Raw genomic sequence first — 12,932 nt, 5'->3', positions numbered from 1 at the left:
AACACTCAATACTACTGAAATTCCAGCAATGAAGGTGAGACAGTTAAGATGAGAATGAAATGTAACCAAATTTGGGATAAGTTTCCAAATTAGATCTGCTGTTCCCTAAGTCACTAATGAGAAAGCCAAAGCAGTAACCAAGAAGACACTGGATCTGGGGGCTATATTTCTGCAAAGAGAACATCTGAAAAAGTAAGAATATGTGGGAAAGTTACTTTAAAAAATTTTTTAACAGTAAAGTATGTATAGTACAGGCTCAACATACCCCACTAAGAACTTAGGGAAAGAGGTGAAGACACTGAAGATATAAACCCTAACACTTCAGAAGACTGTAATTATATAATTATTTTAATGAAAGAAACACTCTAACATTATTAGAAAAATCAAGGTATTATATGAATGACTGTATAGGAAACCTCTTTTAAACAACATGTTCCTTATTAAGTATTAGGTGCTCTGCCATCTTGTTCCTAATTGCAAAGCACTTTTTGTTTTGTTTCTGTAACTCATATATTCAGCGCTAAGCATTCTGTTTTGAAAGTGGAAAATGCAGCCTTTGCTAATCCAATGCACTGTCCCAATCAACATCTTCATGTGCCTCTTTATCAACAGCTTGCCTACTCTGGTAGGGACCAGAAGTATTTGGTAGGAAAACAAAGGTTTGGAGTTTTAAAAAAAAAAAAGACAGAGAGAGAGAGAGAGACTAGTATATATACTATTAGTGCACACTTTATGAAAATTAATAGGGAAGTGAAAAATAATATTCAAAAAGTGAAAACTGAAGCAGGGTACAGTAACATGTGCCTATGATCCCAGCTACTCAGGAGGCTGAGACAGGATGATTGCTTAAGTCCAGAGTTCAAGACCAGCCTGGATAACGTACTGAAACCCCTGCTTCTTTAATAAAATAAAACAAAATCTAATTTATAAATGAAAATTTCAGGTGCATTTCAGGGCGGGATCAGGAGTTAATATTGTTTTAATTTTTCCCAATCTGGCATATTGTCTTTTTAATACACAAGAAAAAGGCTGCTTTGTCTTTTTGAGTTTTGACGCTATAAATGTTATACCAACTAATATTTTTTACAAAGCTTTAGAAAATTGTATGCAGGGCCGGGCGCGGTGGCTCACACCTATAATCCCAGCACTTGGAGAGGCCGAGGCAGGTGGATCACCGGAGGTCAGGAGTTCGAGTCCAGCCTGACCAACATGAGGAAACCCTGTCTCTATCAAAAATAGAAAATTAGCCAGGCATGGTGGCGCATCCTGTAATCCCAGCTACTCGGGAGGCTGAGGCAGAAGAATTGCTTGAACCCAGGAGGCAGAGGATGCAGTGAGCCCAGATTGTGCCATTGCATTCCCGCCTGGGCAACGAGAGGGAAACTCCGCCTCCAAAAAAAAAAATTGTACACAGATTTGACCATTTTGAGTCCTCAGTTCAATGACATTTTTGTGTGTGACTACTAAACATTAAGGAGGAAAGACACTCTCTTCAATTATTAAATTAAAACCACACTTGTACTCACCTGCAAAATGGCACGTGCTGACTTTATACTATTGAAGCATGGAATCACGTAACCTATGTATGTTTCCTGATCAGGAGGTACTCCCAATTCTTGCATTACTTTCAGGACTTCAATTATACCTAACACATAAAATGTAGAAGCACAGAGATGAAGAACTTAGAACAAAGTTAAAAAAGATCAGTAAGTTCAGTTCAATTACTTTCTGAATCATAATGTAAGAAAATTACTCAGCAATTCGTTTGTCTAAAAGGCAGAAAAGCAACAGAACTGTGAGATATAATGATAAAAAAATTAACTCCTCCTTTCTTCATCCCCCTCTGTGAAACAGTGAATTTCAAGAAAGTATCCTTGAAATTATAAGCATAAAGAAACATAAAACAATTAACCAATGTGTCCAACGTTTCCGGCACCCCTAAAGTGATTATAATACAACATTGCTATTATAGAGCAATGATGGACTTGTACAAAAAAAACTTGGCCAGAATAAATGCTGCAAAGAGAAGTGAGTGGTTTCAAAACATGTCTTCAATTAAGTACTTACGTAAAAAGTTCCCTAATTGTTACTAACTTGATTTCATATTTTACAATGTAAGAATGAAAAATAGCAATTTATTCTAATGAATTATTGTCTAACTGTATTTAAAACTAACTTAAAAATCTAGTAAGTTGTTTCCCCCATTTCCCACTCACAAAAATCTCTTTTAATAACTTCTTACAAATTAAGTCATTTCATGTTTTCAGAGCTACAGCGAGTTTCAAATAGATCCAGATCTTTTCTTTAATAAAAAGAAAGAACATTCTTATTTTTCCTTTTAAAAACTTACTTATCTTCGGCTTCATTACTTTCACATTATTAAAACTCCCCCTAAAAGTCCCTGTTTCTGGCCTACTAGAGACCTAAAGAAAAATTACATTTCTGGCCGGGCGCGGTGGCTCAAGCCTGTAATCCCAGCACTTTGGGAGGCCGAGACGGGAGGATCACGAGGTCAGGAGATCGAGACCATCCTGGCTAACACGATGAAACCCCGTCTCTACTAAAAAATACAAAAAAATAGCCGGGCGAGGTGGCAGGCGCCTATAGTCCCAGCTACTCGGGAGGCTGAGGCAGGAGAATGGCGTAAACCCAGGAGGTGGAGCTTGCAGTGAGCTGATATTCGGCCACTGCACTCCAGCCTGGGCAACAGAGCGAGACTCCGTCTCAAAAAAAAAAAAAAAAAAAAAAAAATTACATTTCTATCAAATTTGTTACACGATTAACTCTAGTACAAATAATTGACAGTAAATTCCCACTAAGTACAGAAAGACACAGGCAAGTCTAACTACATTATAAATACCTGCACATTTCTTTTAGATAAAATTTAGATAATGAAAAAAAAAAAAACTAGGTATAATTTTTTTTAAATTTAGGTTATGAATCAGAATATTTTAACTTTAAACAGTTCATCATATATAAAATTACCTAATACTGGCCTAAAAACAAACAAATAGACCAATGCAATAGAACAAAGAATCTAAAAATGAACCCACGCACATATAATCAACTAATTTTGACACAGGCACCAATAAATGGTGTTGGCGCTGCAGGCAGTGGTGCACACCTATAGTTTTGGCTATTCAGGAGGCTGTTGCAGGACTGCTTGAGCCCAGGAGTTCAAGTCCAGCCTGGGCAACATAGCAAGATCCTGTCTTTTTTTTGAGACAGAATATTGCTCGGTCACCCAAGCTGGAGTGCAGTGGTGTGATCTCAGCTCACTATAACCTCCGCCTCCTGGGTTCAAGCAGTTGTCCTGCCTCAGCCTCCAGAGTAGCTGGGATTACAGGCACACGTCACCACGCCCAGCTAGTTTTTGTATTTCTAGTAGAGATGGGGTTTCATCATCTTGGTCAGGCTGGTCTGGAACTCCTGACCTCATGATCCTAGAGATGGGGTTTCACCATGTTGGTCAGGCTGGTCTTGAACTCCTGAATTCGTGATCCGCCTGCCTCGGCCTCCCAAAGTGTTGGGATTACAGGCATGAGCCACTACACCCGGCCTGGACCCTTATCTTATACAATACACAAAAATCAACTCAAAATAGATTAAAGACTTAAACTTGAAACCACAAAACTCCTAGAAGAAAACACTGGTCTTGACAATGACTTTTTGGATTTGAGACCAAAGCGCAGACAACAAAAACAAAAACAGTGAAGTGGAACCACATGTAACTAAAAAGCTTCTGCACGGTAAAGGAAACAATAAAATGAAAAGGCGACCTATGGAATGGGAGAAAATATTCGCAAACCATGTATCTGATAAGGGGCTAATATCTAAAATACATAATAAGGAACTCAAACAATTCAATAGCAAAAAAAACAAAAAACAAAAAAACCCCAAATAATTCAATTAACAGATGGGCAAAGGATCTGAATACACATTTTTCCAAAGACATAAAAACGGCCAACAGTCTTATGAAAAGATGCTCAACATTACTAATCATCAGGGAAATGCAAATTTAAGCCACAGTGAAATATCACCTTATACCTGTCAGAATGGCTACTATCAAAGAGTCAAAAGCGATTACACAGTGGTGAGGATATACAGAAAGGGAACCCTGGTCTACTGCTGGTGGGAGAGTATGGAGAGTCCAGAAAAACTTAAAAGTAGAATTACCAACAATCCCACTTCTGAGCATATGTCCAAAGGAAAGAAAATCATTATCTCAAAGAAACATTTGTTCATTCCAGCATTATTCACAGTACCCAAGATGTAGAAACATGCTGTCAACAGATAAAGAAAATGTGGCATATATACACATAGAGAATGGAAGATTATTCAGCCTTAAAAACAAAGAAAATCCTGTCATTTACAACATGAACGAACTTGAAATACATGCTAAGTGAAATAAGCCAGACACAGAAAGACAAATACTATGTGATCTCACTTATATATGGAATCTTTATTTATTTGTTTATTTTTGAGACAGAATCTCACACTGTCGCCCAGGCTGAAGAGCAGTGGCCCGATCTCGGCTCACTGCAAGCTCCACCTCCCGGGTTCACGCCATTCTCCTGCCTCAGTTTCCCGAGTAGCTGGGACTACAGGCGCCCGCCACCATGCCCAGCTCATTTTTTGTATTTTCAGTAGAGACAGGGTTTCACCATGTTAGCCAGGATGGTCTTGATCTCCTGACCTCGTGATCCTCCCGCCTTGGCTTCCCAAAGTGCTGGGATTACAGGCGTGAGCCACTGGGTACCGCTTTTTTTTTTTTTTTTTCCCCAAGATGGAGTCTCCCTCTGTCACCAGGCTGGAGTACAGTGGCGCGATCTCAGCTCACTGCAACCTCCGACTCCCGGGTTCTAGCAATTATCCAGCCTCAGCCTCCCAAGTAGCTGGGATTACAGGCGCCCACCACCACACCTGACTAATTTTTGTATTTTTAATAGAGATGGGATTTCACCATGTTGGCCAGGATGGTCTCGATCTCCTGACCTCAGGTGATCCACCTGCCTTGGCCTCCCAAAGTGCTGGGATTACAGGCATGAGCCACAGCGCCTGGCCTCTACGGAATCTATTTAAAAAAAAAAGTTGAACTGTTATGGGACTGGGGGGTGAGTGAAAAGGTATGGTGGTCAATAGGTATAAATTTTCAGTTATATGGTAAGTAAGTTCTGGACACAATGTACTGAATACTTGATTTTTGCTGAGAGAGTAGATCTCAAGTGTTCTTGCCACAATATTTTTTTTTTTGAGACAGAGTTTCACTCTTATTGCCCAAGCTGGAGTGCAACGGTACGATCTCAACTCACAGCAACCTCCACATCCCGGGTTCAAACAATTCTTCTGCCTCAGCCTCCTGAGTAGCTGGGACTACAGGCACATGCCACCACGCCAAGTAATTTTTGTATTTTTACTAGAAACGAGGTTTCACTATGTTGGCCAGGCTGGTCTTAAACTCCTGACCTTGTGATCTGCCTGCCTCTGCCTCCAAAAGTGCTGGGATTACAGGCATGAGCCAATACACCCAGCCAATACAAAATTTTTAAAAAGATAACTAGCTCAACAAAAAAAAAAAGAGAGAGAGAGAAGGGCTGGGCGCAGTGGCTCACACCTGTAATCCCAGCACTTTGGGAGCCCAAGGCAGGTGGATCACCTGAGGTCAGGAGTTCGAGATCAGCCTGGCCAACATGGCGAAACCCCATCTCTACTAAAAATACAAAAATTAGCTGGGTGTGGTGGCACACGCCTGTAATCCCAGCTACTAAAGAGGCTGAAGCAGGAGAACTGCTTGAACCCAGGGGGCGGAGGCTGCAGTGAGCCGAGATCACACCACTGCACTCCAGCCTGGGCAACAGAGCCTATGTAACCAGCTGAGGTGATGGATATGTTAGCTTGACTGTGGTAATGATTTCACAATGTGCACATATATCAAAATGTAGCCAGGTGAGGTGGCTCATGCTTGTAATCTCAGCACTTTGGGAAGCCAAGGCGGGAGGACTGCTTGAGCCCAGGAATTTGAGACCAGCCTAGGCAGCACAGGGAGACCCCCGTTTCTACCAAAAAAAATTTTTTGAAGTAGCCAGGCCTGGTAATATGTGCCTGTGGTCCCACTGAGGCTGAGGTGGGAAAATCTCGAGCCTGGGAGGTCAAGGCTGACAGTGTGAGACACTGTCTCCAAAAAGTCATGTCATTTATCAGATAGACAGATGACTGATTGATAGATAGATGATTGTTGATAGAAAGATAGACAGATGTAGATTTAGCTACACAATTATTTATCATTCATACCTCAGTAAAGTTGGCTGGGAAGAATAAATAAATAACCTAATATCTTCAAATCTTAGAGATTTAAATGTATTTTTCAAGATGTAAACATAATGTTTTTAATTAGCCAGGCGTGGTGGCAGGCACCTATAATCCCAGCTACTGGGGAGGCTGAGGCAGGAGTATTGCTTGAACCTGGGAGGCAAACGTTACAGTGAGCCAGTATCACGCCACCACACTCCAGCCTGGGCAACAGAGTAAGACTCGGTCTCAATAATAATAATAATAATAATAATAATAACAACAACAACAACAATTTTTTTAAAACAACAACAACAATAATTTTTTTAAAATCCCTAAACAAAGCATGTGCTTACTGAAATATAAGAGAACATGCATACACAGTTGGTCCACACTGCACACAGAGGCCTAACAATACTTGTAAGTGAAATTTAAACTATTCCTCTAATAATTCACTGGGTATCATTACTAACAACCTTAGTAACTACCATAAAAGATGGCAAATTCCATTGTGCTCTTCTTTATATGAAAAGATTACTAAGCACCTGACATGAGGACATAGCTAAGTTGCTTTTGAATTCCTAGTAACAGATTTGTGTTAATCTAATGTCCTCAGTGTTCTTTCTGACCAGTAATAATTGTTTCCAGGACAATTATTATTTACTTAAACAGCTAAGTTGCTGGTGAGATACTCTGGTGAAGTGACAAAAAAAAGGGCTTTGGACTTTAAAGACCCAACTCTCCCCCTTGGTGCTGGTACTTAATGGCAGTGTAAATCTAAGCAAGTCGCAGCACATGTCTGAGCCATAATTTCATAGCTTACACACTAGAAATGGAAATATGCCAGGAACTGTGCTTCTAGACACTTTTACACATATTGCTTTGCTAAATCTTTCTAACTACCATCCATGGACTATGCAAGGCAATATGTGTCAAGGCACTTAATGAATAATTTTCTGACCTATAAAAGTCTATGCCAGACCGGGCGCGGTGGCTCACACCTGTAATCCCAGCACTTTGGGAGGCCGAGGCGGGCGGATCATAAGGTCAGGAGATCAAGACCATCCTGGCTAACAAGGTGAAACCCCGTCTCTACTAAAAACATAAAAAATTAGCCAGGTGTGGTGGCAGGCGCCTATAGTCCCAGCTACTCGGGAGGCTGAGACAGGAGAATGGCGTGAATCTGGGAGGCGGAGCTTGCAGTGAGCGGAGCTTGCGCCACTGCACTCCAGCCTGGGCGACAGAGCGAGACTCCGTCTCAGAAAAAAAAAAAAAAAAAGAGTCTACGCCTATTGAATGGATGGAAGTTCTAAGAACTGAAATATTATTCATAGGCATGGAAGAAGTTCTTGTGATCTAAATTCTTAGGGCAAGATTGAGGACAACAGAACTATAACATTCTGGAAAAAAAGAATTTCAATATTACCACTTAGCTTAGATCAGTATGTCAAACTCCAAGGTTTCAAAATCAGGGTGTGTGTGTGCCTCTCTATATAAAGAAAGCTGAAATGCCTTTAGAAATCAACTCATCAACTGAAATAAGCTAGAACCAGAAAGACAATACTGTCTCACTTATATGTGGAACAAAAACAGTCGAAAACTCACAGAAACAGAAAGTAGGACAGCAGTTGCCAGGGACTAGGGTGAGAGAGATATTGGTCAAAGGGCACGAACTTTCTGCTAATGAGATGAGTAAGTTCGAGGATCTAATGTACAGCATGGTGGCTACTGTTATTAATACTGTATTGTTTACTTGAAATTGGTAAAAGAACAGATTTTAAGTGTCTTCACCACACTCATGCACACAACAGGCACACACATAAATGGTTAACTATGGGCGTTATATGTTTATGGTTGTTAATTAACTTGACTATGGTAATCAGGACAGGATGTACCTGTACATAAAATCATTACATTGTATACCCTGAATATATACAGTTTGTGTCAATTTTTTAAAGTGGGGGAAAGAAAGCCAATGAATCTTCTAACAAAAGTATAAGGTAATTTCTCCAAGATCACAAGCAGAACTTGAATAAGAAACCAAGTCTCTTAATTGCTGGCAGGTGCTTGTTATACTACAAAAAATGCTAAAGCCTACATGTTTTTCCTGGAATCAGAAGGAACTGGGATCAAGTCCTTGTTCTGCCACCAAAAAGAATGATTTTCAGAGGCTCCTTGCTGGCAATACAGGAATGATGTTAATAAAGCGGCCCACTTAACTCTCAGGGTGGTCACTAAAATTAAAGGAAAAAATATGTGCGGAATCCTAAAACTACTAAATAACTGTGTGTGAGGGGTGTTTTTGTTTTTGTTTTGTTGTTTTTTGAGACAGCGTCTCACTCTGTCACCCAGGCTAGACTGCAGTGGCAGCGATCAAGGCTCAATGAAGCCCTGACCTCCTAAGCTCTAGCAATCCTCCCACTACAGCCTACCAAGCAGCTAGGACTACAGGAGTATACCGCCTTGCTCGGCTAATTTTTCTACTTTTTATAGAGACAGGATTTTGCCAAGTTGCCAAGGCTGGTCTCAAAATCCTGGGCTCAAATGATCCCCCTACCTCAGCCTCCCAAAGTGCTGGGATTACAGGCGTAAGCCACCACACCCAGCCTAAATAAAGGTTAATAGTAGCAATAATGACTTAATTTTTTTTAGCTGTATCAAAATACTGTAATAATACATAATACTGAAAAGTTTCTCGGATGATAGATTTTCCAATGTTTGAAAACTGGCCACCAAATTGACTGCAGCTACAAGATTCTTATTCTTATACGAAACCCTTCACACCATCTTCTAAGCCTCAAACATGTTTCATTCTCTTAATTCTTCATTTTTCCAATAACATTTATCAGGAGGAGGAGCACATTTTGCTCATTTAGATTATCTATGTTGCTGGCACTTTTAACTTACATATCTTTCTAACTGAAACTAAAGCATGCTCGAGAAAACCAGGGATCACACCTTCTGCTCAGGTAAGTTCAATCACTCCCTCAGGCAGCCTGAGGGAGCAGACAAAGAAAGATATTCTGTTCAGTAACCATAGTCAGATGGGAGGAGAGAAGCACTTACCAATAAGAAGGAAAACAGTGACTGATCTATCTGAATAAATTCTAATAAAAAATACAATTCACATTTCTTTTCAAAATAAAAAGACTAAAATAATCTTATATTAACCTATAGATTCCAAACCTCTGTGAACTTAGAAAATCTAAACTAAGACTAAATAATCTAATAAAAATATTTAAATACAGTCAGAAGAAAGTTTATCAATCTAGAGGAAAGTCTCCATTTAAAAAGTTCTGTGAGAATTATAACAGCTCACAAACTATCAGGAATGATACATGATTTGACTGAGTAACTTTCACGGACTGTGACTGTTTCACTCTACAGGATTTTACACTATACCCAAGGCATTCACTTTATTAGGAGGCAATTGCTTCCTCTTTGAAAAGTAAGTTCTGCCAAGAGTGGTGGCTCATGCCTATAATCCCAGCATTTTGGGAGGCCAAGGTGGGTGGATCACATGAGGTCAGGAGTTGGGGACCAGCCTGGCCAACATGGTGAAACCGCATCTCTACTAAAAACACAAAAAATTAGCTGGGTGCGGTGGCGCATGCCTGCAATCCCAGCTACTCGGGAGGCTGAGGCAGGAGAATCGCTTGAACCTGGGAGGCGGAGGCTGCAGTGAGCCAAGGTAGTGCCACTGTACTCCAGCCTGGGCAACAAGAGTGAAACTCTGTCTCAAAAATAAGTTCCTTCTATTCAGCCACTTCACTCAACTGGCATTTGGGCTTTCTGATCAGCCCTTCTTTATGTATTTTACTCCTTTCACATTCTTATTTTTATGTTTTCTAAATACACCCAGGGATATAGATCCAAATTCATTCTAGGTTATTTCCTGAAAGTCAGGCCAACTGGCTAGAGATGCATTATTCTAAGTGATAACTTTTCACTTGTGCCACAGAGATAAATGCTAGTAAGCCATGAGGAAGTAATTATAAATATCTTTCTTGGAGGTTGGTGATGGCTAAATCTGCAGCCAGAAAAATTTCAACAGAAACTTGATTATACAGGGCACATGCCCTCAGGACCTCCTGAGGCTGTGTCACAGGAAAAAAAAAAAAAAAAAAGAAAGGAAGAAAGAAAAAATATATATATATATGTTTTTTTAAAAAAAGAAACTTGATTATCCTATTGTTGAAAACTCTTGGTTCCACTTTATCTGATCCCCAAATATCTTTCTTTGATTTTCTGAAGAGTTTTATTTATTCCTTAGGAAACATGGCACAGCCTCCATCACTGCAGTCACTTTCTTCTTTGATTTCTACCATTTTATATATGATCTTCACTGGACAAAGAACAAGTTCATTGCACTAATAAGAATGTTACTTTCTTACCTTACACTAAAGAAACTATAAAGAATACATACAGCCATTTCCCTGTTACATAAAAGTAGACTGCAGAATATATACTTTACTATCTTTCAGGACCTTCTACAAAGGAGAATATATTGTTACATACTGTTTTTAAAAATTATAAAACTGACAACCTCTTGCACTCTCAGAACACATAGAATATAAAAGCATAAACTTTTATATTTTTTCAGACAAAACCTTTATCAATTAAAAAATTCACTATCTCTTTTAGCAACATTCTTTGTGTAAAAACTGGCAACTAATTTTTAAACAGTAGCTAAGAATTTTTAGAAAATAAACAGTATAAAACTTACAAAAATTGAATATGGAAGGGTTATAGTATAAAAAAGGATATTTTAAAAGAAGGACAGAAATCCTCTGTTCTAATCCCAGCCTAAAGACAGCTAGATGTGGAAGCTAAGGTCCGTCACTGAATGTCTATGTGGCCCTCAGTTCCTTCCTTCATGTAACGTGAGCTTTCAATATGGCACACCTTTAAAATCTAAATTCTGAGATTCTAAGAAAAGACAGATTTGAGATAAAGCCCATTTTCTACTATTTCAACTGCTACAACCATAGAAAGAAACTACCTAGCTCTTTTATGTTTACTAAGTAGTAAAAATGTAGTAACCAATTCAACTGTGACATGGTTGCAAAAGGAGATTAACCTGATGAACAAACATCTCAACTGGTACCAAAAGAATTTTCATACTTGTGTAAAGGTGGACAATACCAACATGCCCAAAGAGTTTGATGGAATGATGTAAACTTTCTGTGGTTCCAAAACACCGGGTGATAGGTTACCTTTTGGAGCTTTCAGACTGGAGGATATACAAAGAGTTAATCAAACTAGCATATTGTTTTCACAGAAATTTTTCTAAAAAGGATTTAGAGACTTTTATAGCCAGAAACAATTAGGGAATACTTGTTTCACTATTTCCTTTAAACCAGAAGACGGCTGTATATTTAAAATAAAATTGCAATATGAAAGTCTGCTAAAAGCACTTTTTTTGTTGTTTGTGCATTTTGTTTGTCACCCAATGTCACACTAACAATTCTGCATCTCATTCCAAAGCACATTATACTTAGAGATAAAATGAAAAAGACCATTTTTTGTTTCCCCAAGGGGAAAGTACTTCTGTTAAAAGCATCTTTTTATGAGACTATTCTTTCTGAATTACCAATAATGCAAACCAAAGAATTAGATACTGTACTCTGAAATTTAATATTTGTTCAATTCTTATTCATATCCTATAGTCATCCCATGTGTACAAGGGAAAAGTATGATAAATGCTTAAACGTACTTAAGAACCTGAAAGATTGAACATTTTTGTCCTTCAATCAGCAGGCTGTCAGGTCATGAGTACTCATTTTACAATAAAAGTTTTCCTGCCTTTCCTATTATTCTAACTAAGCTCAGTTAAAAAGAAATAGATTGGCCCACAAAGAAAATGGCCACACTTTTTGTTTTCATGAACCTGATTGTATATACAACTTTATCTTTATTAAAGGTAGACAATCTGATTTCAAACATTATATATAAAATCAAAAACTAAAGAGTTTTTTTAAGAACTTGAAAATAATGAACTGCTTAGAACTACATTCGTAAGTTTGAATATCAGGATCAGAGATGAAATAAGAAATGAAATTAACGAAATTCAGATGAAAGAAATCCATCATGTTTTGTTTTTTTAAATGCTTACACATAATACTTCATGGCGACTTAAAACAATTCCGTTTTCTCATAATACTCAGGAATAAGTATGCTTTTCCGAAGAATCCAATTAGATGTGCGTGCAAACTGTCATACTGGGAACCATTACAAACCAGTAAAAAGCACAATCTAACCTTGAACATTTTTTTCCTTCTGATGTCCAACTAGCAATGGCCAGAAATAGTGAGTTCTGATAGGAAAACCTTCCTCCTTCACAGCCTTCATTAGGGCTTTTGCCAAATCTGAAAGAGATATCATAAAATATCACAAAGCTACCTCAGCAAAACTTCCTTACGTTGGCTTTAACTTTAAGAATGTAGTACCAGTTTTTTTGGCAAGTAAAGCACAATGGAGGGTGAACTGCAGAGGAAAGGAGTGCATCTGGATTTCCTTTAACTTCTTACAGTAGTCTGTTAGCTTCTCCACAGGCTGTGGGAAAAAAGTCACCACATTAGCTGGATTGGCAAACATCTTACCGTTTAAACTGCTGCAAATATTCTATCACTTCTTGAGATGAG

General features: G+C 38.7%; 1 protein-coding gene across 1 annotated transcript in view; it reads right to left on the bottom strand.

Moving 5' to 3' along the window:
• Positions 1-12,932, bottom strand: part of LRPPRC (leucine rich pentatricopeptide repeat containing) — a 117,915-nt gene that overhangs the window by 82,562 nt on the left and 22,421 nt on the right. The window contains exons 10-12 of the mRNA XM_015112262.3: positions 12,738-12,843; positions 12,549-12,656; positions 1,527-1,645 (exon numbers count right to left, since the gene is read on the bottom strand). Coding sequence (XP_014967748.3) covers positions 1,527-1,645; positions 12,549-12,656; positions 12,738-12,843 — 333 coding nt within the window. The remainder of the gene's footprint in view (positions 1-1,526; positions 1,646-12,548; positions 12,657-12,737; positions 12,844-12,932) is intronic.

Source organism: Macaca mulatta, chromosome 13 (genome assembly GCF_049350105.2).
Source record: "Macaca mulatta isolate MMU2019108-1 chromosome 13, T2T-MMU8v2.0, whole genome shotgun sequence".
NCBI classification, from domain to species: domain Eukaryota; kingdom Metazoa; phylum Chordata; class Mammalia; order Primates; family Cercopithecidae; genus Macaca; species Macaca mulatta.
Note: the sequence above shows the minus strand (reverse complement) of the source record. Positions and strands in the feature narration are given on the sequence as shown.